Below are 24,963 nucleotides of genomic sequence, written 5' to 3' on the forward strand. Positions count from 1 at the left end.
GATTGCAAGGCCGACCAGGCTAAACGCCCTCATTGTTGACAATCGAGTCGATAAAAACCGAAACCAAGACAAAATATAACTTTTTTTTTTGGGCGGACGTTTTGCGATTTGGCGCATAATGGCGCAAGGTATTGGCTTTGGCGCAGTTTCTGCAACATGGCGCAGGATGGCGCAGACACATCCGTCTGGCGCAAAATGGCGCAAATGGCGCAGCCGTTCCACCCCTGCCATTTTTTCTTTGTTAGAGTCGAAGGGCTGTCATCAAGGTAACTATAGTGGGGTGGAAAGTGTTCATTTCGAGCACCAACCAAAACGGTAGAATTTCATGCCCACCAATACCCTTTTTAAGTAAAATCCGAGACAGAAAAAAACACAAAACTTTGTATTTATGCAAACAGTGTTATGCAGCATACTTCTGCTCCTCATCTCTGCCTCTGCCACTCGAATGCTTTCTCTCAGTCAGCCAATACACACGAGTCATGCTTGCCGATTTTACTGAAAGACCAGGTTCATTCACAACCAGATTCCCCAGCTTCGAGCTTTCCCAGTACACTAAAAACAGTTGCATAATAACACTCTCTTCGTTCAGTGCTGCTCTGCGGGTAGTGAAGCACATGTTTAAGAGGGGGCCGGCCTTAGAAGGTGACCACTTTGGACTTCTTCGTCTTGGGCAGCACTGGGAAGGGCTGGAGGTTCTCGGCATCTGCACTCTGCGCGAGGTCCGCGACGCTTGCGAACGCCTCCTCCCCCTCCTCCGCCTTCTTCTTGTTCCTCTCCATCTCTGGGCATTCCCGCTTGAAGTGGTCCACAGCTCCGCAGAAATTGCAGTGCCCGCCTGGAACAGAAGAGACTCAGAGGAGTGCGTAGCTCGCACCCACGTTACATCGGCGGCCATGTTGGTGGCCTTGCTGCTGAGCATGTACCTTCTACAGCATATATTTCGCGTCACCGAACTTGTTTCTTTCGGCATCAACAAGTAGGAACGATAGCCAGCACGGTACGATGATGTCAAGCCACATTTGCTGCATCTGCACGAGGACTCTGACAAATGTCGTAAGGGCAGGAGCGTAGAAGGCAGCATGCAAAATGGTTTGCATGCATAAAAACGAATGAGCATCTTCGACATGTAAACAAGGCCATTCCCAGTCTGACTGTTAGTTCCCACGCACCTTTGTAACTGGAAAGGAAAGTAGCAAAGGTGGCAGCATCTCCGCACTGTTTTCAAATGACTGGGCACTGATTGAGCTTGTCCAGAGAGCTAATCCACCTGTCCTTGAAATTCTTAAAACTCGGACATTCATTCGTAGAATTTTCCTCAAAAGTTTGCTTTTACTGAAGAGGCAGCCCTCAGCTACTTGCATCGAGGGCTGTACGATTTTATGTTTGACTAAAAATAATCAGTTAGGAAGCCACAACAAGTTGAGTCAAGCCAATGCCGAAAGGTTTTTCCCCGCTACTTTGATTCCGGTCAAAAGAGGGTATGTAAAAAGGGGGCAGATGGCACACATGGAGGCTCCTAGCAAAATCTGCAAAATCAGAATGAATCTTTAAGAAAGGATTACATCAAACAAGAGTAGTATTTGCCATGGTTTGACAAATGTAGACATAGAAGAGGTAAGGTTCTTCATTTGCCACTCTGGGGCCCGTATCTGTCTCGACCTATTGTGAAGCTCCCTTGAGACAAAGCCCATTGACGGAAACCTTGAAGGGTGGAGAGAGTGGGGCATCCTCGCACCCTTCAAAGGCTTCGTGTAGATGGACACGGTTGCTCACCCCTTGGGTAGGCACCCTTTTCATTCTGGGGACACTTGCGGCTCAGGTGGCCCTGCTGCTGGCAGATGAAGCACTTGGCAAATGGAAACTCTGCAACCGACGGGATAGAAAAAGGCTCCAATAAAATCGTATGCAGTTCAAAAGAGCAAAAGAATCTGCGGTCGAGCATGTTGCAACTAGTCGCTCATCGCCACGAACATTTTAGGAGCTCGTGTTGCAGAAAAGCTGGCGCTGGCGTCGGTGGGACGGGAAAATCAAGATTGGTTGATAGGTAATAAATTCGAAGAATTTTAGGCAGAGCAGGGTCAAACCCGTGACCTTTCGGTTGCGAGCCAGATGCGCTACCAACTAGGCTACGCAGACACGATGCACGGCTTGAGAATGAGCAGGGGTTTACATTTAGCTATCACGTTTCACTCTTAAAGGCGAAGCTTAAGCATCCTCCTGTCCTTTTTCCTCACCTTTATCATTAAGGACGTCCTTCCCGAAGCTTTATGCAGTTCCCTCCACACACAGCACATGTCTGTGGCAAGTGATGGTCTTGCTGACAAATGATGGGATCACAGAGAGCCCCGGAGGCAACCTTCCTTGGGTTGGACATCCAAAAGCTTGTGCTACGTCATAATAACTGCCTTAATTTCGTATGGTGATTATGTGGAGAAATAGCTGGAGTATGTATCTAAATTTTGTGTATATTTAAAGGTTTTTTGCCACTTGTTTTTTTACCCAGTTCATTGGAAGTTGAAAAAAAAAGTCGGAGGATGCTTCAGCTTCGCCTTTAAGAGTGGAACACGATAGCGTTATCCAATCCTTGGCCCGTTTGCGGCGCATTGCCTCTGCACGCCTAGCCCTTGTCTCCGCCTTCTCGGCTTCAGTCTTGCATGGCTGAACCCGTCGCCGAGAAGGAGCAGACGTAGATGCGTTATCCGCACTCGTAGAAAACAATGACTCAGAAGAGCGCCCCAGACTGGTAAATGGTACTGCATCTATCACACAAGTATTCTCTCCCAGCGACCTAGCGGAGGCCCCGCGGCAGGGTACGCATTCTCCACAGACGAACGACAATGGCAGGATCGCAGCGCCACTGGGCGGACTCGGCGACGGACGGAAACTTTCCGCTCCTCTGTGATGGATGGAAACTGTACGCTCCTCCAGACAGACGAGCCTGGGCCATGTGGCTGTGATGTCATGACCCTATTGACCAATCGGGATTTTCGCCGCCATAGCAGCTTTTCTGGCACGGCACTGAGGCCGATGTGCCAAGAGCTCCTTAACACCATCACGTTAAAGACAAGGAACAGCCATTGTAAAACATTCCAAGTTCCAAGCTGAGCCAGCATTGCTGGAACCCCAAGGCTCCCTGCACTTTTCCGGCCCAGACGCAGAGGGGGGGGGGGGGGGCATCCTGACCATTGCTGGCACTGGTGCGCACGGCACACGCTGAAGAGAAGTGCTCGGTGGAGCCGCACTTGAAGCAGATGCCCACAGCCTGGTCGCTGTCCCCCAGCATGACTGGACAGTCCTGGACCCGGTGGCCTGGCTGGCGGCACTTGAAGCACAGCTGCGGCCACACGTGCGGCAACGATCGTGTTAATGCAACAGGTGGCAACAAACAAGGTTGCGAAAAAGACTGCACGAGAACGACACATCTCTCATTCTCAACGGCGAATTCCCAGTGAGATGCCGCTGGTGCTTCCCGGTAGCAACACAATATCTATGCCCAGGAAAAACGGACCCTCATCCTTATTTTGCACTAAGATTTTTTTAAACTGTGTGTATGCCATGTTCAACGGTAAATCTGCATCCTCACTGGGGTGATTGCGTAGTATTTGCACTGTGCTTGGTTGCAACACTGAGGTAACTGGCTCTTTCGAAATCTACATACTATACCGTAAAATACCGGGCAAGCGCCCACTCAAACTTTGGAGATAATCGCAGAAAAATAGGGGATGGGTGCTTTTCCGGTCATCAATTTTAGATGTAAATGTACTGTGCGTATTTTCTCAGATCTTAAAAATTTGGGAATGAGCGCTTAATGTGGAATGGGCGGATGCGCGGTATTCTACGGTAGTGTTGCCTTGTCCGAGACCTGTCTCGTTTTGTCCCCAATGTTTCTTTATTGCGCATATCAGCTGCATTATCACGCTTGTTTTACAGCTAATTGTATGTCGGAGGAACTTTTTGGTGCCGTGGGCTGAAGTTCCCCCTCAGAAACTCTCCAAAAGTTTGGACACACGGTTGAAGGTTTTTTTACTTTAGACTTTGGAAAGGCTATGCGGTCATGCTTGGCCTCACTTGATGCTTGTTCAAAGATGGATGCACATTTCATACTTTCCACTTCTGTTTGCCTTTCTCTTCTCGCTACTCTTCTCATTTTTTCACCCCAGGACTGTTCTATCCTGTCCTCCGAAAAGAAATTGAGCAGTGCCACACCTTCCTGTCTTAGTCCCTTTTTTGCTACCATCACAGTTTCGGAGAGGAGGATTTCCTGCCTCGCAGAACATCAAGGCTGTACACTGGTTTCTTAAAAACCAAGCCTTGCACACAAGACCTTACCAGACCTGCCTATTGAACTGCACCAGACTCACCTTTGCCAACTGCCTGCGGAAGAGCAGCTCCTCTTTCCTGCGCATCTTGCGGACGGCCTCCTTAATCTCCTCTCCCGGCAGCCCCTTCTTGCGCATGGCCTTCTTCAGCATGTAAATCTTACGCTCCACCTTCTCTGGAAGCAGCAGCAATCCCTTGGCTTCTCGTTCTCTGCGTAACCGCTGGAGCCTCTCAGCCTTGGCTCCCTGAGGGACACTGTCTGCATCTTCCAACTGCCCCTGGTCAACGCCAGAAGTCTTAGTGCTTGCCCCTCTACCCTTTTTCGGCTGTGACCGTCCCGGAGCAGCCACTGTTGACAGATCTTCCAATTGCTCCTGGTGTGGACTAGGTAACTTGGCTGTTCCCTTGCCTCTGTACTGAACTGGAAGCACCTTGGAGCCTCGTGAGTTTGACTCGCTCTGTTTAGTCCCTGCTGGTGGACCCTGTCGTTTCTTGTCACTTGGAGTTTTCTTTCTCTTCTTGGCAGCAGGACTGTTGGCTTTCTTGTCAAGCAATGGAACCTCAGCACCCGCAGTGACCTGCTGCGAGTTGTCCGTGGTGCCCGATGACACTTCCTCTTTCTGAAGCGGGGCTTTTCTTTTCTTGGGCAGTGTTCTACCCACTTTCTTCTTAGAGGCTGCAGGTACCTCACTGTCAGCACTATTCGTCTGTAAGCTTGAGTTTTCCTTGGGCATTTTCTCCAGTCCCGTTTTCTTGTTGCTGAGCTCCAGTTTACCACCGGAGGTCTTGGCAGGTGCCGCAGTGTCCTTCGTGGTCACATCGGCTCCTGGTGGCTTTTTAGGAAAGCTTACCCGGTGAATGCCTGCTTCCCTGGCCTTCGGCTCTAGGTTGTCAGGCCATCTTGGCCCTGCAGGGCTCAAAACGTCTTCAGCATCATTTTCCCGATGCTGAGCTTGGCGCTGTGCCACAAAGTCTTTCCACGCTGTCGCCTCCTGTGGTTGTCGCTCGTGCTTGTGCGAGCTTTTACTGCGGGCCCAGCGAGTCATCTTTCTCTGGCCTGCGCAGAAAAATAAAGGGTCAGACCTAACGAGCTCCAGCATCTAAACTTATGGTTCGGGACATTCAGGGTAGGGGTAGCGACTTACAAGTATAAACCATCACAATGCATGAAAACAGCAAGATTGTAGGTAGCACTAGCAGTTTTCATTGTATTCTTTCGCATTAATGTGGCATAAAAAAAAAGCCAGTAACACCACCTGTGACTGCCATCATTAAAATAATCTCACGTGTTAGCAAAGAGTGAAGGTGTTTTAAAGATTTGTGTCAGAAGAACTGGCTCACACTGCCTTAGACACCTTCTGGTCAGGTTAGCCTTCAATAAACATAGCCTCTTATCCATGCAATTCAATTCAGACAGGAGACATTCTTCCATACACAAAATAATTTAAGAAAGTCAGTCCATAAAATAAAATATATGACCACAACAAGGTCCCTGCAGGCATCTGCAAGAGCTGTGAACCTTGGTTCCTCCGCTGGAAAACTGAGTTGCAAGGACTTTGAAACATTTTTAACTCGTAAAGAAGTTGGGCTGGTTTAGGCGAAGGAAAATAATTGCTGGAGGCCACCAGGGGTGCAAAAGTGCTCTTTCCCAAGCTTGCATGCTGGTTCTGATGACACTTAGTGCTTCTCATAAACTGTGTTGTTAAAGAAAGACCGCCAAGAGCTGCTATTAAATTGCTCGTCACTCTGCTCAGCAGATGACCGGTTTCGTTGCCTTGTTGTATAACCTTCAGCCATTCTTGAGAAATCATTATTGCCATTCAACTCGAGGAGATATTGAAAGGTAGTTGCATACCTTGCTTCTTTACAGTATATTTTTGAGTAAGTCAATTTTAGGTGCTTTTATGCCTGACCATTAGAGGGCTCCTGGCATGCCCCAGCAAAGTATTGAGGATTAATTTGGACAACATGAGGATCTTTTGATGCATACAAATGTCAGCTACATGGTGCCTTCTCTGCAAGAAGCCTCTGCCCAATACAAGCACCTTAAACAGGATTCGAATTCACCAACTTCAGGTGCATAGACCGGTACCACTTAAAGGGGTACTCCACCGATTTTTTGAGCTACCTCAACTAACTATATTTTCTGACTCCCCGGCCTTTACTCTCTCCGGTATGCTATTTAGAATCGCGAAATTCATAATAGTTATTGCGAAATCGGCAAATGAAAATGATGCAAAAACCAACATTCAAATATACGCGCGCTTTTCAGGGCCGTGACGTCAGTGGCAGGCAGGCTTGTCAGTCCAGCAAGCAGCCAAAAAATAGAATATGCCAATCATTTGTTCCGTGCTGGAGCGCGGGTACTGCAGCGAGCTTCCCAAGCATTATTTTGACACCATGAAACTGCTTCGAATCAGTTTAAAACAAAATCTACAGCCCAAAGAGTGAACCCCTGCCTTCCACTGACGTCACTTTTTCATTGTTGCCAGTAGAGACTTCGATCTTGAAAAACACGGTGAGGACCAAAACTGTAAATTCAATAACTTCGCGAAAAAACAATATTTTGACCTAATATTTGGGATACTATTTTCGCGATGTTTGTTGGTTAGTTTAGCAAAATTTCAAGCAAATCGGAGACAATGAAAAAATCGGTGGAGTAGCCCTTTAACCCACCTAAGATCCACCAAGGTTGCTTGGGAAGATTTTTGACTAGAGATTACAAGCCAGAAAGTAGTGTGCATACCACACATCTGTCACAAAGCTAGACCTGTTGTATGGAGGTTTAGATAGCAGGAAGTTATTTTACTCGAAAAATAATGTTTCACGTTTTTACAGTACTAGGGAAATTTGGTCAGTGTGGTAAAACTCCCAACTGGGGCTCTTTAGTGTACATCATACAGTAGCAATTACAGAACCGCAGTGGCTCGACGTTGCACAGTCTCAGTCAGGTATAAATGAGCAAAGGTGAGAATTGCACTTATAGTGGCCAGAGCTTGATTGTGCTTATCTATGCAGAGCTCTGGAGGCTACAAGAAACCATTTATATACTCATAGTTGTGACTATGATCAGAATGTCTCTGAAGCAGTTGACTACACCCCACTACCTGCAAAATTAAGATTTTATTGTCCCAGTATGTCCAAACCTTTGTTGGCCGGTTTAACAAACATCCAGATGGAATTACATTGTAATACTTGACATATGGGCTTCCTAGGCGATACTCAAGAGAACAGCATTGATTTCTAAATAATCAAAATGAAGTGGAGTGGCCCTTTAACTAAGAATCTTACCTGGTCATCCCACATATGAACCCGACTAACATTGCTAACATCATCACTGGTTATCTGCATCGCAACTTTCAACAAGCCCTCTGTAAAATTACTAGCCTGGCTAACATTACTTTGATTTAGGATGGCAATGCGAGCTAGTTGGCGCACACTTCAAAAAATGGAACACGGCACATAAACTACTAGGACACAGGAAAAGCGCTGTCCTCGTCGTTTGCGCGCTGTGTTCCATTTTTCGAAGGGCTACTTTGATGCCTACTGAAATACGCATGCACTGTTTAGGGCCCTCCCTCCCCTATCAATCTAATCTCCTCAACAAAAAAAAAAAAAAAAAAAGCTACAAGCGGATCAAAACTGCACGGTAAGGTTGAGCTATGCTCAGACCAAACCTTAATCCCAAACTTATTTAGCAAGCCTCAATGCTTGTCTTTTTCACATTATTCAACAACTCTGTTCTCATGCAAGCTCACCATGTTTAATCCCGCATTAGTTCCGTTCAATGAGACTAGGGATAAACAAAAGTCACTCATTCTCCTGCGCCCATATCGCTACTGTGCAATCTTTGTTTTGTATCCAGACACCAGAGGATTGAAATGATCTGCCCACTGACCAGTCGCCCCTCGTTTCAGGACCGCCACTGAACAAACCACCTGCCGACGTAATAATCTTTACGCGACACCCCGTGACCAGAGAGTCACAGGGTGTCACGAAACAAATCTGCAATGCGACCTGCGTCAAGACAGCAGAGCGGTCTGTCTTGCCAGCGGTCCTGCCAGTGTTGCCCTACAGCTTCAGCATGCCATTCTGCTTCACCTCAAGGTGGTAGGCAAGGAAGGCTACCAGCCAACCGAGAAAATCCAGTGCCGGGAGTGTGCCAACTACCCAACAGCATGGGGGAGAGTGCGGCACATGCCACAAGTCACCTGCCTCCTCGGCACTCCCCAACAAGAGGCGGTAGACGTCAACCATTTAAAGGGAAACTGAAGCGGTTCTCCATTTGAGAAAAAACATTACAATGGCCTTCATTCTACCTCCAGGATCGGGAATATCAAGATTATTTTTCAATTTGGTGCACGGAGGCTTCAGAAATTAATTTTTAAAGTACCGCCGAAGCCCCTCCTTCCCGGGGCGTGACGTCACACTAGGAGCGTTCGGAATATCTGCTCTCGCGCATCTTCAGCGCCTGTCAAAGGTATGCACGCGCACTCTTGCTATTTTCAGAAAGGTCAGAAAGAGACGTCACGACTGGTGTCAGTGCGGGGAAATATACCTGGCAAGCTTGCCGTTGCACGCGCTGAACACACGAGCGACACGCGCTTGGCGGCCCGAAGATCCTAGTATGACGTCACGACTGGTCGAATGTTTTTTTCGCTTTTTCTCGCTTTTAGTTGCATCTTCAGGGAAAACAAAAGTGATATTCAGATTCACGGGATAAAAATACGCTAGAATTCACCTCTAACTCGTTGTTTTCAAGAAGTGTTTCAGCTTCCCTTTAAAACAAACTCGTGCAGACCAGAGTCCGGTAAAAAAACAGCCTTTATACACATCGACAGTTACAGCGCAACAATGCCACGGATTAAAAAAAACAAAAAATAACATGGTTCGTAAAAAATTTGTACAATAAATTACCGAGCACGCACCATGCTGCAACTGGTACACGTACACCTTTTTGCTGCAAAGACACTTCCCCGTGCCTACCGCAACTACCCACGAATCACCGTCCCGTGTGGCCTTCGAGGTCATCACGGCTGCCTCGGAATCTCGTCGGAAAAGGCAGCCAATACTCCGTTTCGCTCCGAATCAAACCGAAGCAGTCGCTACAACCGGAAAGAGCAGATTAGCAGCTGCAAGAGTGCAGGGACACAGCACTCGTCTTTGCGGTTATGCCATGCTTGGCTAAACCAATCGCGCGCAGAAAAACATGCAGGGTCACGACGCATTCGCTGTGCGCAATTGGCTTGGTCTGTGAAAGAGAACTCGCGAAGGCGACAAGGGCCATGACGATGCAGTTAAGTTGTTGCTTGATTGGTTCTTTGGAATCGTAGTGTCGGCTGTGGTCGGAGACAAAGCGAAACGAAATACAGTCCTCACCACTCCGTTCAATAGGGCGAGCTCGCCCTACGTCGCCAAGCTTTCGTCCTCGAAACTGCGTAGCATGTCCCATGACTTCTGCAACGCAGTTGTCCGGTAGCGAAAGATTGTACCCGTGGCGTTTCCGATTGGCACAACACTCTGCGGAAAGACCGTCGGTCACAGCTGAAGGGAAAGGACAAAAACGTGCTCGAGATGCGTCTTCCGTTTGTCGCCGTCTTCCGGTCGACGGTCTACGCAATCCAATGCAATATTACCCCGCAAATGATGCCCAGTTCGGCACCACCTTGTCAGTATCTATATGAAAAGAGCACTTCCAGCTATTTTCAGTATTACTTCGGGAACAAAGGACAGGGTAATAGGCAGACGCAGAACCTACTTTGAGTAACAATAGCGGGTTTGAAAGATCTCTTTGTTGAGCTTGGCTCAAATAAGTGCAGAGAAACCGGCCGTATCGTGCTACATTGACAACTGCAAGACAGAGTGCATTGAATATTTAGAATGCTTTACAGTATTTTTGGCCGTCCTTAACCCCCCCGAGGACTTCCACGATAAAAGAAAAATATTGGCAAAATAAACTTTTTGTCTTCATTTTGCTAATATTCTTTGGTACCACACATTAACTCATCAAACATTTTTGTGATGCCATCCCCAATTCGGTTTCTAAAGCCAAAAAACTACCTCCGATGTTTGGGGATAGATGGTGCTCCCTTCCATGCGATAAACAGAGCAAGCATTTAAAGACAAGCTCTCCTAGACCAACCGAAGAGCGGTGCGCCTATCGACGCACGCCTGCCCCCCCACACGCACGCACCCCCCCCCCCCCAAGCTGCAATCAAAACTGCAGAGTGTCACAAAATTTTATCGCCGAGACGGCGCGGGGCTTTGCTACCAACACAAAAGTGCTTGCACTCTAACAAAACTGCACAACGGCATCATCTGCGGAGTATAGTGGCAACTTTCAAAACAGCCATTGAGCCCTCTCACTTCCACTCTTGGCACACAGCGAGTCGCACAGGGCCTTTACACCTCCACGCAACAGTACGGTCACTGAAAGAACAGAGCGCAGGCTGTCTCTAGAAAGGTAGCCATCGCGTCGGCAGCTAGTCATCGAAGTCCTCGCAGCCCTCGTCGAGAAGCGGCGCCACCGAGGGCACGTGGCAGCTGCCCCAGTCCACAGGGCCCGGGGGCGCGTAGGGGAAGGAGGAGGTCACCAGGTGCTGTCCCTCGGTTCCCAGCGTGGCGCCGGGCCGGGCCGAGCAACGCTGGGCCAGCGAGAAGTACTCGTCCGAGGGCAAGCGCCGGTGCCGCAGCTGAACAGGCTCCACCCCGTCCCGCCGGTGCTCCCTGAGCAGACGGACCTGGGCTGCGAGGAACTGGATGTCCCTGGCCACACGCACGTTGTGCAGGAACAGCGTACCCGGGTCACCATTCACCACCTCTGCCTTGGGTACCCACCGGAAGTAGCACTGGGTCCACACCGAAAGGGCCTTGACAGTCGCATCCATGGAAAGCAGGTCTTCGTCTTCTGACGGCGTGCAGCGGCGGTCTCCGGAACCGCTGGGGGGCAAGGGAGGTGGCACCGGCCTTCCGGCATTCAGCAGCTCCCGCGACCGCCGGAGGAGGTACAGCGGGTTCTGGAAGAGTTCCAGGTCTTGTGCGGAGAGCCGTGACTCCGGTCCAGACCAGTCCCAGACGTTGCGATAAGCCCGCGTGCGCCGCGCGTGGCGCCGCTGCCGGTTGCTGTTGAACAGGAAGGCGTCATAGATGCCCACGTGGGTACAGTCCCACAGGTTGGTCAGGTACGTCTCGGAGAACTCGAAGGCAGATGGGAACTGGCGCGCCATTTGCCAGACGCAATCCAGGAAGAAGAGAAAGACCGGTGCCGCCTCGGCCGCCCGACTGTTGACTCCGCCGAGGTGTCCCAGCCGGTCCGTGAAGGGGTGTCCCCCGGCGACCCACTCCTTGTCCACCAGCATCTGGAAGCCTGCCTGGGTCCGGCAGTGGGGATCCAGGAGCACTTGGACGAGGCTGGCCACCACGCAGGTCAGGTCTGCACCAGTCTGCTCGCGCAGCAGCACGTGGCGCCCCTTGTCGGTCATTGCCCGAGCCGCCCCCAACGCCACCTTGAGGCATCCCGACAGGCACTCCAGCCAGCGGGTGGCCTCCAGGGCGCCATAGTAGTGCGCCTCCTGCTCCAGAAACTCGGCCTCGTCGGCCGGCATGCACAGCGCCTGCAGCTTGTGGAAGCTCGAGCCGATCTCGCGCACGAACGGGCACTCCAGGTCGAGCCGCACCAGGTGCACGTCGCTCCCGAGGCACTGCGACAGCTGCCCAAGCCGCTCCAGCTCGCCGGCCTCGGAGCCAGTATCCGACGATGCGCCGCGCATTAAGGCTGCCCCGTTCCCGTGGCTCCAGCACCAGGCCACGGCGCGGCGCTCGTGGAAGTAGTTGGCGAGCGTCTCAAGCGTGCAGTCCAGCAGCCTCCTGGGCACCACGAATCGCTTGGGCATGGCGTCCGACAGCCGGTACTTGGCGTTCAGCTCGGTGACGCGCCACAGCGCCGTGTCGGAGTCTCCGTGCGCGCCGCAGCGCTTCAGCTCCGCCTCCCACTCGGCGGCCGACTCGAACGGCGGCTCGCGCGTTGTCGAGCCCGGCGGGCAGAAAAGCATGTCCACGCTGGGCACGAACGCGTGGCAGGCGAGGAATTGCAGCACGCGGGCACCCTGGTCCCCCTGGCAGAACTTGAACGAGAAAGTGAAGAGGCGCATGTCCTTGCAGCGCACCTGCAGCACTTCGACGGCGCGGCCGGGTGCCGCAGGCGACGAGATGCGCTTGCGGCGGCCCGCTGACAGCTCGTAGAGCGCGTCCACGTTCAGCAGGCCGATGTCGTTGGGGCCCAGCACGCGGTTGGCACACAGGGGGGATCGCGGCGCCCGCTCGGCGCTCGCCTCCATCGTCACGAAGCTCAGCTTGAGGCTGGTGCAGAACAGCACGCCCGAGACGCCGTTACGTAGCTCGCTGAACGTGTTGAACTTGAGGACGTGACTTACTTCGCTAACTACCACTTCGCCGTCGTACAGCACTGGCCGGAGGGACGGCATCGCGTCCGCCGCCGCCGCTCGCCGGCCCTCATCGTCGGCACCGCCGAGGTCCACGTACGAGACGAAGGAGCTGCCGACGCGCTTGAGCCTCGACTCCGAGCCCATCGGGTCGTCTTCGGCGTCGTCCGGGGACCCCGCGTTCACGCGCAGCACATTCCGGCGCGGTGTAAGCCGGAATGGGAAGGATTCCGTCGAAAGCTGCATCCTGCCGCCGTCGCTGGGGGCGGAGGCATCTAGGCCTACCAGCGGCGGTGGTTGCTGCTGCCGCGCGCAGGACCACCGCAGGCTCCGACCACCGTCGGCCGGATTCGCCGGGACATCGCTGCTTTGCCGTCCGCTTCTGAGGACCACGCGCGCTGACTGTTCGCAAGGGCGGCTCTCTTTTTCGGATCGCGGTACTCGCATATAGAGGAAAAACGGCTCAAAAGTGCGCGTGACCCGACGGAAAAAAAACACGATCGCGCTGCGCGGCCGGAGCGCACATGATTGTGGTAGTGCAGCTATTTGCCGCTAGATTCCGCCAGTTACCTACCTCCTGTTCCTTGTCCCCGTCCATACCGTGGATAGCGTGCACATCGTGCTCCCAACTTCAGACAAAAAAAAATCAGACGCGAGGAAATTATCAGAAATATCTACAGGGAAGGCAACATAGAAAGAGCTGCGTTTCCTGTCGTTTCTGGATCGGACATGTCATGCATCCGATCAATCACCGATCAATGCGAAGTTCAATCACAGCTGCCACAATGGATCAATCACCGATCAATGCGAAGTTCAATCACAGCTAGCACAATGCTTAGCAGGGTTGTCTTATTGAAACTGAAGCAGTGTTTAATTGATAATTACGGTTCATCGAATGAACCATCATGAAGAGCTGACAGGCACAGAGCGAACAAGAACGGAAATTCTGCAATGGCTTGTTCGTGCTAACAGTGCCGCGCTATTGTTTATCACGATCGTTATCGTTTATTAGGACCGGTGTGGATTAAAAAGACGAACACAGCTATGGCAAAGGCTGCTGGTGTGCAGCGAGCGCCACAGCACACCTTGCCGCCGAACATGTGCCAATGTTTACACCTTAGCGGTATCACGTCACGTGCCCGCGTCGCTGGCTGAAGGAACGGCTATGACACTTAATGATGCCTCGCTAGCAATGGTTTCCTACAGCTGCTCGGGGTTCCCGTTGTTTAATCATGGAACGGGTAGAAGAACAGGCCAGGCTTCCGCACGGCGCATTTCGTAGGGGCTGCGTGATGCCGCGACGGCCAAGCAGGGCGATGGAAAGGAAGTCAAGTTACCTGCAGATCTCCTGGTATTTCAATTAGCCACTGCAAGGAAGCTGCCTCGTCTCGTCACCGACAAAAAACCAAAGCACGGTCGCACCACAGGCACACGGTCATGGCACGCCGAAATATTTGCAGAATCGGTCAAAGGCAGCAAGCAAAAACCGCCAAAAACAACGGTTGGCCAGAACGAGGGTCGAAAGCATAGCCAATCATAGCCAAATCAACCCGTTGTGAAATTTTCCGCCTATTCGCCCCATTCCGTACCTAACATTGATCATCAACAGTGCGCAGCGTCTCCGGTGAATAATGTTGCGTGTTGTTTTACAAGAATAGTTCAGAAAGTAGTCGCTGCGTGCAACATGGGTAGCGCTTTCTTCAGCTGGTGATCTTTTGGGACAAAAACAGGTTCAGTTTTTGCATGAAAGTTTTGATGAAAATAATGTTAGCTATTTAAAATAAATATTATGTAAAACCGTGATTCTGAGAAAAAATAAGGACAGATATGAATTTGTTGCGTACAATAATTTTCTTACGTAAGCCCGCTAAAGTTCGGTAGGTTTCGGTGTGTCAGTTGTTGTACAAAAAAACTAAACCTTTGACAAGTAAGAGATTTTGTCTTACTCTATTGAGTATTTGATTAACTTTCCTAAATATAGTTTGATAAATAAGCGCGATATAAAATAAAGACGCACTGGCACTATATCTCGTGGCGAATGCAGCATCACTTTCACTCTCGCCCGCAAGTGCAAAAGCAAAACATAGTCCGGTTCGTCGGCCGCTCGCGTTGTAACTTGTATCCCTTCGCGAATATGGCGCTGCCCTTCTAAAGGGTCGGGTGTTGCGGTCGGCCGAATGACTTCAGTGCAAGGATCCCGGTTATAGAATGGATTCAAATAAAGGGACGCCATCGAGGATATTCGCACTTTCGCCAATAGAAGCAAAAGAAGAAATAGATGAGGTAACGAGCCAGCGATGGCCCCTCGTTGGTGAACGCATGTCTGTCTCCTGCGTACGTGCACAAAGGCGCCAATTTTCGGTTCCACGCGCGGGGTGTCGCCACTGTCGACTTTCACAGAGTATTTTCACTTTTAATCCGCCTAAACTGGGCCGTTTTGTTTTACACCGAAAACGTGCTTGCTCATCGTGAGACCGGGGAACCGCGCGCCCGTGCGCATTGGTCCACGCCGCCCGCGGCCCACCGCTGCATGCTCCCGATCTTGGCCGCGCGTACCACTCGCGCTGGGGTTCTCCGACCGATCGGTCGGCGGTCGCCAAACTTTTTGGGGGATCTGAGTTACTTCAGGTTCGTCAAAAAGCCTGGGCCCTGCATCAGCGTATTCGTCGCGTCCGCGCGATGGGGGCACGGGCCCCACTCGTGCGAGCTATCCGTCGCGATCCGCAGTTACACGGACATGGTTCCCCTGGCGCAGCGATCGAGAACAGCTCCGCAGAGCCGAGCCGAAACCCGTCGAAACTGAAAACACAACAGTTTCAAGGGGCGCACAGAACGGGGGGACCCCTCAGGTGCACTCTAGAGACGCTTACCTTAGAGCAGCGAACAAGGAAAGGCAATCGCTTCACCTAACGTCACCCCTACATCGTCGTTTCTTGCCGGAAATCGAGGCCGACGGCATGACGCTAACCACTGTAACGAAATATAACAGGAACTGCACAGCAGGATGTAGGCCCCAGGGCGTGGCGGTATGGCATATCTGCCACCTCTGACTTTTGCATATTTCTTTTGCAGAAACTGGAACGCAGCTTCACTTACCTCCAGTCACTGGTCAATGGCGTGTCAGAAAAGGAGGCTCACGATGCTCTCAATGCTGCAGTAAGACCTCCTTCGCTCGACGTCTAATGTGTTCCTCGCTGCGAGCTGTCGGGCATCTTAGCATTGTCGTGGCGCTGCAACATGTTGCCCAGTGACAAGGGGCAAAGAGGTCAACAGCGTGACACCAATACTGCCCACCTCTGGCTGCAATGCATTAAAAAGGGAGTGTTCAAAGAAACAGGAGCCAAAGGGAGACCCATGCGGCAGACAAGCACTTGCTCGCAACCGAACGTTCATATTTACATTTCGTAAACTAAAAAAGAATCGCAACCCCTTCTGCTGATGCACAAACCGACTCTCCCAAGTTTATTTTTATGTTTTGTAAACAGGAAAAGTCGCGACCCAGTGCGCTCGTGCACAAACCAGTTCCCCTAATCTAATCCTTCATGTTTACGAATATAAAAATAAACATTCAGTTGTGAGTGAGCGCTTGCTTGTCATATGTTTTTTTTTTTATCCCCGTTTTCTCTTTAGTCTTTGTACAACGCATTCACCTCAAGAAACAAACCTTTTTTCACCACATTCTACATACAACTCTATCGCTAAACTCAAACATGTGCTTCAAATGACCACCATTTGTCGGCCTGGTTTGATGTGCAATAGCTGCATTCTCGTTCCGAACGAATCGGTAATTGGAGTGCCACTGTCTATTCACTCTTCTCCAAAAGCCCTATTCGACAGCTCGTAGCTTTCGGAGGTAGTTCTGCTGCTTGAGCACGTGCTCAGAAACACAGGCTCGATACTCTCTTGGAGGAGTGAGCAAGATGAGGGTAGTGTGTCGCTGTACAGGTGGCACAGGTTAACACATTTTCCAAAGCAAGATGTGTAGTTGAACGAGTCTGTGCATGATCAGAATAATGACCGTAATAAAATCAGCATTGTGTTTGTTTGTGTCTTCTACTTCTCCTTTTGTTTGTTTTTATGCTGTTTTGTTTATTCCGTCTGCTGAAGCTTTGCTTGCCCAAGGGCAGGTTTCCCAAGATGTGTGAGAACTCGCTCTCTGTGCCAGGTGTGCAAGGGGGCCCAGGCGCACGACGACATCAGTTCGGGCTTCCTCTACGGGATCTTGGTGGACGGCACGAATGCGGCTAGGGTGAGTCTCCTCTTTCTCATTTTAACCCCGTCTTGTGAGGTGTCCCCCACGTATAAATGGAGACTTCCTTCTCAAAAAGGAAGCTGAAGCGGTTTTGTATTTGAGGAAACGCATTTAAATCGTCTTCATTCGACCTTCATGATCTCGAATATCGAAATCATTTTTTAATTTAGTGCATGTAGGCTGCAGAAAATAATTTTCAAAGTACCGCTGGTGGCCCTCCGTCCCGGAGCTTGACATCACAAAAGGAGTTTTTGGAATCACTGCTCTCGCGCATCTTCAGCGCCTATCAAAGCTATGCATGTGCACTTTTGCTATTTTTATAAAGGACAAAAAAGACATCACGACTGGTGCCAGTGCGGAGGAATATACGTGGAAAGTTTGCAATTGCATGCATGGCCATTGAGCGACACGCGCTTGGTGGCCGAAAGATCCTCTTATGATGTAACGACTAGTCGGTGGTTTTTCGTGTTTTCTCGCATTTAGTTACATTTTCGGGGGAAACAAACAAGATTTACCTGATAAAACTACGCTAGAATCAACCTTTATCTAATTTTTTTAGAGAAGCTTTTCAGGGTGTTATGATAATCCCTCCTCGCCATTCTTTTTTTTTTTTAAGTGCCATGATTTTAATCATAACTGAAAAGAATATTACTTGGGAAAAAAATTTTAAGTGTGTTCGGTGTCACTTATAATTAAAAAATGTATCAAACAATGTAAATATTGTGCTAAAGGTTGCCTTTTTTCTTTTATTTTTGTTAAGATAGTTGTTTTTTTTTTTTACATGTTTTATTTAAGCTCAAACAAATTTTGTTGTTTAGTTTAATTTTTTAGTTTTTTTAGCTGAAGTTCCTATTTTGCTTTAAGGTTTGGCATTGTGGTAGTCGAGGTCAAGATTGCTTCGAAAATCAATTCAGAACTTAATTCATAGTGCATTCGGAGCCTATGCGTTGAAATAGTGAGCATACGGGTTTGCTCGGTAAAAGAACAAAAATCCTATCATCCCTTCAAAGCGCATTTCACCATGTTGAAATCTGAGACCTAGGAACCGGCAAAGCAAACTCATTTGGATGGACAGATTTTAGTAACAAACCTACCAAGTTTTTTTTTTTTTGTTTTATTGTTATAAGGCATGCACGCACTTGCACACAATCATATACGGCTGTCCAATTCTCACCTTCAGAGTACAGCCTAGAGGTAAAGTGTTGGCTGTTTGGTTCCAAAATTTTTGTCAGGCAATTAAAATTATAAGCACCTTATTATTGAGGCAAAACAAGGAGACATTTTTTTGGCTAAATATGCCCTGTAACTCTAGCAAACGGAAAAAAAAGGCCTGACATTATCTTTTACAATGATAAATGACGGGGGTCTGCTTTTCATATGCCTCAACCAAATAGCCAGATGATCTGCTTGCCCGGATGTGAAGCTCTTCCGGGTTTTTCGTGCAACCTACCGCTCCAGAAAAACATAGGGTATTGTTTTTCTGGTCGCTAATGTGTGTGTCTGGTTGCCCGCAGTACTACCGAGACGTGACGTTCACGGTGCGCGACGGCCTGCAGCACCTCATCAACACCCTGAGTGTCCTGATCTTGGAGAAGTACACCAAGCTCCTGGACACATGCAGGGCACAGGTCGGTTGGGCCACCTCTGTTTGGGGCGTCACAAGCGAGGCATTATGTGGGCATAGCATTCTATCGGCCCGGCATTCTTTTGGCCCAGCATTTTGTTGGTCTACCATTTTCTTAGCTCGTCATTTTGTCGGCCCGGCATTCTATTAGCCCGTCATCTTGATGGTCCACCATTCTATTGACGTGGCATTTTATTGACCTGGCATTTTGTTGGCCCAGCATTCTGTTACCTGGAATTCTCTTGGCTCAGCATTTTATTGACCGGTCAGTTTGTTTGCCCAGCATCTTGTCGGCCCGGCAATCTATTTGCCAGGGCATTTTATTAGCCCGGTGTTTTGTGGTCCAGGCATCTTGTTTGCCTGCCATCTCTTGGTTGAATGCAGTACACTAAAAGTATGCTAATTTTGTTCGTTTATGAAACACTCCATAAAGTATACTTTATAATTTGATTCGCCCGGGCAAGCGCCCATGTCTAGACAAACCCAGTTTTCAGTGAAAGTGCGGTGAGCGTTTCCCCAGTATTTTACGGTAACATATATTTTTACTTAACCAATAGTATATTAAACATATCCATTTAATGGGCACACCTTAGTTGCCAGACTGAGCCCTTGCAGAGTGCACACCTTTACATTATGAAATACACTAAAAGTATGTTAGAAGTATGCTTCAAATATTGAAAGCACTGTAAAAAACTTTTTTTTATGTGGGCTCAATATTTTGTCAATTTTGGAGATTGTCTATTTCAGATATATTTTGCAGCCACAAAATTGTGTGATTCTGAGAGATATGCATTTATTCGTTATCAAGGGGTGACATATCTGCGAGCAAATTTTCAAAATATTTTTAAATCGCAAATTTTGTGAAAATTAAAAAAAAAAAAAAAAAAATTTGGTTCTTACAAGTATTAAGTTGTTTACAGAAAAAATATACTTTTAAGTGTACTTTTTGGTTTCATAACAGTACAAATTTAGTACACTTTTAATGTATTGCTGATTATCAAGGGATTTCATGGGCCCGGCATTTTATCTGTTCAGCATTATGTCGGCCCGTGCACTCGTCCAAACAGAACATATTTGCGGGCGCAAAACTTTGTGATTCTGGGAGATATGCTATGCATTCGTTATCATGGGGTGACTTATCTGCGAGAGCTGGGTGACAATCTCAAGTGAGGAAAAATAGGCACAGTAAATTGAGGTTGCCGATCGAGAAGTGAAACTAGGAAAATCAAAATATTGAGTGTAGACAAGAGAGAGGGTTTTGAGGCTATACTTCTCACACTAATAAAAGAATTTATGCTTTTTTACCGTACCATTAATTACACTTTTTAGGCAATTTTCGCCCACTAGTCGTAGGAGGAAGTTGCCAAGCTTCATCTGCCTCGCAAGGTGCTTCTGAATCACGACAGTCTACGAAGAAAGAAATTTGATGATCGAAGAACACTTCAGAAAAAATATATGATAGAGGGAAATATCACAATTATTTACCTACAACAGCAAGCTACTTTCGTAAAAATGTGGTGGAGGACGAACACCATCTTTCGTGCATAACACATTTGTACCTGGTGTCAATATGGATGTGCCTTGCTTGACATCACTATGGACGTATCCTGGTCGCTCCTAGAGCCACTGAGTAAGCTACACCTCAGGGTGATGTCACCTCAGCCATCTTGGCGCCCAAAATCGTGGTGGTCAGTTATCTGGCGTTTTACTTGAAATAGCAGGGAACGCTTTTTGGCTTCCAGAAATATTAAAATGGTCTGCGATGGAACAGAGCGATCTCACGCGAGCTTCCTGACAGCACATCTGAAGCTCGTAAAGTTGCGTTTTTGAATTTTAACGACTACCAATAGATTTTTTGCAAGAATCCTAAAAGGCTGCGTGCAAATTCCCATATGCTCCTTGCCTGACAGCATCTACCATGTGCCACGCGAGACTGAAAAGAGTGAAAAAGAGATAGAGGCTAGTGTAGTTGCTCGTCCACCTACGTCCCTTCGTCTGCGCTTTCTTCATCCCCTCTGTCATCTGCTACGGCCAGTTTTTTATAGACCATTCCCTGCATCCCTTCTGGCACCGCGGACGGCGCTGCACATTTTGTAATGGGCCTATTAAACCCGCTCTGCACTAGGCACTGAAATGGTGGCGTTCATAAGATCGGGGAACGGAGAGCCAATGGGCAGAGCATAGCCGAGTTCTAGTCGCTTCGTGGCCATGCCCGTGACCACCCGGCCGTTGCAGCTCATCTGGCTGATGAAGGAGCTCATCAAGAACTCTGTGCCCGGGGTGGACAACCTGTGCCAGAGCCTGCTGCGGCAGATTGCCGGCGGCGACGTCTCTCCAAAGAACATCTGGCTCGCTGAAGCGATGCTCGACATCTTCCTTGAGAACAGGCAAGCTTTCCCCTGCACAGCGAGTCAAACACAAAATAACCAACAGAACTCAGCTATTCGCGACTCCAATTCAGTATAGGTGGCATCACTCATTTACCGGGCATAGTGAGGGTCGGAGATACCATTTGCTGAGCCTGTCTGGTGTGCTGGCTTCATTGAGTGACATAAGTTATTTCTGGTAATAGGAGAAAGCTAGGGTGTTATGAGCTCAGGTCACTTCTTTGTCCTGAAAACAAAAAATGTGTTTAGCGTAATATTTATGCCGGCACGGACATTCTAATTCTGGAGCGAAACCGAAACTAACCTCTATTTTGGATTTAATTTCTCGGTATAGATGTTGTTTTTGGATTCTTTCATAACTGAAGATGTGTCTCACAGTGTAATTATTACGCTAAAGCAGTTGTTCGCAGAACCTTTATTTTCTGACATACATAAATATTTTGAAGATTTCAGTGTCCCTTTAAAGACGGTCTTTCATACATCTTAGAGGTAACATTGAATATTGTATTTGTTGATAAAATCGGTGCTGATATTCATGTGTCCTTGCTGCCTTTTCTTGCTCAGATAATTGTCATGTGAAATAATAAACTGCGGGCCTGTTAATGAATTTTAGTGCTTAGGTGATTAATTGTTTTAACATGATTCCCAGCACAAAAATATAGAATCAATCCAAATTTTACAAAATATTACCAGGGGTAATGATTTTAGTGTGTGTGTGTGTTTTTATTACATCCAGTTCTTGACTGTTTGTCTCTCTTGATAAGAATGGCAGAGCTTGATAAAAAAACAAAATGAGACCTTTCTGGAAAGACTATTATGGTTAAATGGCATATTTTGGGGACCTACATATATAGTTTTTCAAGCTCTAACATAATTTGTTGCTTATGATATAACTTCAACGGTGCGAACAAGTATGGCAATCTAAACTGTGCAAATTATCATCACTGCTGTGAATTGCAGCCTTTTTAATTAACAAGTTCAAAAATAAAAATAGTATAAATCAATGAAAACATTCTGGCTAATCTAAAAAGTTAATCTAAAATTACATTAATTGGGGATAAAGCATACGGTACTATAAAACTCACGACTTTTGACAATCGACAAAACTTCCAAAGTCACCGCCAATTCTACCAGACAAAATGCCTAAAAAAACATTTAGTTTTTTTTTTAATTACAGCTTTTTTTTAGAATGTTTATGTCCTTCAATTTTAGGCACCGTCATTTTGCCAATTTCAGCCTTTCCAGTTCGAAGGAATGCCTAACCGCTTGCACATCTGCATTTCGTTGGTGTTGGAAACCGGTGAAAGACTATTGAGTTTAAGTATTGCATACATGAGTGAATGTAAGCACTCTGTGTTTGCTTTAGCGTTGCGTGTTCCACACTGTGCGTGCACGGAGCCTAAAATTGCAATCTTAAATTGGAGCAACGACGCGCATGCACAGCATAGAGCACGCTACTCTAATGCACATGCACAGCGCTTGCATTTGCTTCTATACGCAACACTAAAACTCTTTAATAAGGTACAATCCCATACCGGCTTTAGCACTACATTGGGACAGTGAAGAGTGTTGTTTGCATTCGAAAATGACATTTCGCGAGCCATGATCGTGAGCAGTTGTGTCGTGCCCGCTGAGCAGGAGATCCAGGGTACCCTCACTAGAGCGCTTTCCATTTCCGCAGCAGGAAAATTATCAACGAGCTGGAGACGCGAATAGCCTAGTTTGTGATTAGAGTTCTCTGATGGCATAATAATAATAATAATGTTTATTTAGACTGAGTCTCTACTGGTGGGAAAAAAAAGCGACCTAATGCTAGCTGATGTGGCTCCCACGAGCTGTTCATATCTCTCAGCAAAGCTAAGAAAAAAAAAAAAAAAAAGGATTTTGCGCCTAGCTTACAAAATTGTCACACTCAACCTGACTCTGTAGAAACGGCTGCTACGTGGCGCTTACTGTTAAAAGCTGCGTGCTGCTACAATCCAGCCCAAAGTCTAGGGCAAGTGACTCTTCTGGGCACTTTCCCTAGACTCTCTTCAATGGGGTGTCATGAAACAGTTGAATGCCGAGTAGACACCCACTCAAGATTGTTTGCGTCACGGTGGGGGATTCATGGTTGCTCAAACCGAATTTTATGTCTCTGGCATGTCCATGGTCATTGCGGAGCATGCGAAGGCAATTGTACTGTGCTCGTCAAACTTATACAGAACACTTGTGGAATATTGAATGCAGAAAAAAGATAAAATATGGGAGAACTGCGCATATTTATGTGAACTGAAGGTATGCTACGGACATAGTGGGACACAAAGAGAAATAGCTTAGGGCTAGCGCCAGCTATGCACGCACACATGGAAAAGAATAAAATAGAACAAGCCAAGAGTAGGCTTAGCATGTGTTCCAGATAAATTTGCTGAGCACTGTACATTGTCTGCCCTCAGTTTGTGTCTCCCCCGTGGTCCTCCTTGTTCTCATGTCTCCCATATCATCCTCCTCACTTGTCTACACCATTGTTCTGGTCACTAAGACCCTATGATACGGTGTCCTTCTCGATGGGCTTTATGCCGACCCTGTTGAATGTATGTGGCCGTGAGCCTTTGTCATCTTCTCGTCTGGCTGTGCAGCACGTGGTTGGCGGGCCTCCCCGTGCTGATAGCCACGGCGGTGTACACCTTCCTGCGCCTCATTGTGGACCACGGCGGCCAGCTGTTTGCAACACTGCGGCAGCGGGAAGTGGACTTCTGCATCTCTATGCTCAGGGACAAGGTGGGCCTCTCCCCATTAATTGATTGTGCGACTGGTCAATTGGGCCATTGGTTGATTGCACTGTTGTTTGATCGTGCCATTGTTCAATTGCTCCGTTGTTCAATTGCGCCATTGGTCGATTGCGCTGTTGGTCGATTGCACTGTTAGTCGATTGCGCCATTGGTTGATTGCACTGGTGGTCGATCATGCCATTGGTCGATCACAGCATTGGTCGGTTGCATCATCGTTTAAACACATTATTAATTGATTGCGCCATTGGTTGATCACACCTTTGGTTGATTGTGCCCTTGGCCAATCACGCCTTTGATCGATCGCACTGTTGGTCGATTGTGCTGTTGGTCGATCTCACTGTTGGTCAATAGACTGCTTCCATAAACCCCTGCATGCAACACTGCGGGCGTTGCACTTTGAGAACTAGTTGGCCAGGGAGGAGAGTGGCATGGTTTCGGTTTCAATCGACATGTCGACAAGAGATTATACACAGAGAGCGTGGACTATTTATTAGTGGCCGTTATCTCATGTTTCCTGGTCCCGAGAACGTCATTTCTGGTTTCTAAACTAACCTAAATGGCCAGACCACGAAGCTTTAGCACAAGCCCGAGACATATGTCTTGCTAACACATGTTTGTTGTATTTTTGTACTGGAGCCTTTCTGTTAGCGTTTCAAGGTATGTGAACGAACCAGTGCTGGGGATCTCAACGCTGCGAAGCTTAGGGATTTTGCTTTTGTACGAGTCAACAAGCTGTAACAACCAATAACTATGCGTGCATCGAGCTCGCACCTTTACATTAGTGTTGCTGGTCAGGAAGTTTGTTTTGTGCGTCCAGAGACGAAATGTAACTTTTTGCAATTATTGTTTTTTTCTTTTAATACGCCTGAGTATGCGAGGTAAAACTCTGAGGCGTCATTGAAAAACTCATTTTGAACACACTTTTTATCTCTTACCTGTACTGACCCACAGCACTGCATAAAGTGAAGTCCTCACCCGCTTGCATTCCACTAATATTCAACATCGCGTATGCGCATAAATTTATCCTGTTCGCACATACAAACTGTTTTAAGAAAGCAAAAGTCGAGCACTTGTGTGAAGAGTGTCGCACCATTCGCCGGAAGTGCGCCGGACGGGCATGAACCCCTATGCGGTGCACCAAACGAATGAAATTATTCAAAGCGCATTT

The 24,963-nt window shown here is 48.2% G+C and overlaps 3 protein-coding genes across 3 annotated transcripts in view; 1 reads left to right on the forward strand and 2 right to left on the reverse strand.

Annotated features, from left to right (window-relative positions):
• Positions 1–366: 366 nt before the first annotated feature.
• On the reverse strand, positions 367–14,355 carry LOC8037546. Its single transcript, XM_002412345.5, has 5 exons — positions 14,099–14,355; positions 4,362–5,377; positions 3,184–3,334; positions 1,774–1,863; positions 367–835 (listed from the first exon to the last, which is right to left on the reverse strand). Exons 2-5 carry the CDS (start codon positions 5,364–5,366, stop codon positions 636–638), a joined length of 1,446 nt encoding a protein of 481 aa, XP_002412390.4. The 5' UTR covers positions 5,367–5,377; positions 14,099–14,355; the 3' UTR covers positions 367–635.
• On the reverse strand, positions 9,127–14,077 carry LOC8037548 (myotubularin-related protein 10-A). The gene has a single exon (XM_029973225.4). It carries the CDS (start codon positions 13,206–13,208, stop codon positions 10,803–10,805), a length of 2,406 nt encoding a protein of 801 aa, XP_029829085.3. The 5' UTR covers positions 13,209–14,077; the 3' UTR covers positions 9,127–10,802.
• Positions 14,356–14,856: 501 nt separating the features above from the next.
• The window catches only part of LOC8037549 (integrator complex subunit 3), a 42,991-nt gene continuing 32,884 nt past the window's right edge, over positions 14,857–24,963 (forward strand). The window contains exons 1-6 of the mRNA XM_029973105.4: positions 14,857–15,044; positions 15,834–15,917; positions 16,927–17,010; positions 18,528–18,641; positions 20,873–21,024; positions 23,643–23,784. Of these exons, the coding sequence (XP_029828965.1) occupies positions 14,970–15,044; positions 15,834–15,917; positions 16,927–17,010; positions 18,528–18,641; positions 20,873–21,024; positions 23,643–23,784 (651 nt within the window). The 5' untranslated portion in view covers positions 14,857–14,969. The remainder of the gene's footprint in view (positions 15,045–15,833; positions 15,918–16,926; positions 17,011–18,527; positions 18,642–20,872; positions 21,025–23,642; positions 23,785–24,963) is intronic.

Source organism: Ixodes scapularis, unplaced genomic scaffold (assembly GCF_016920785.2).
Source record: "Ixodes scapularis isolate PalLabHiFi unplaced genomic scaffold, ASM1692078v2 PGA_scaffold11__112_contigs__length_91849675, whole genome shotgun sequence".
Classification (NCBI taxonomy): domain Eukaryota; kingdom Metazoa; phylum Arthropoda; class Arachnida; order Ixodida; family Ixodidae; genus Ixodes; species Ixodes scapularis.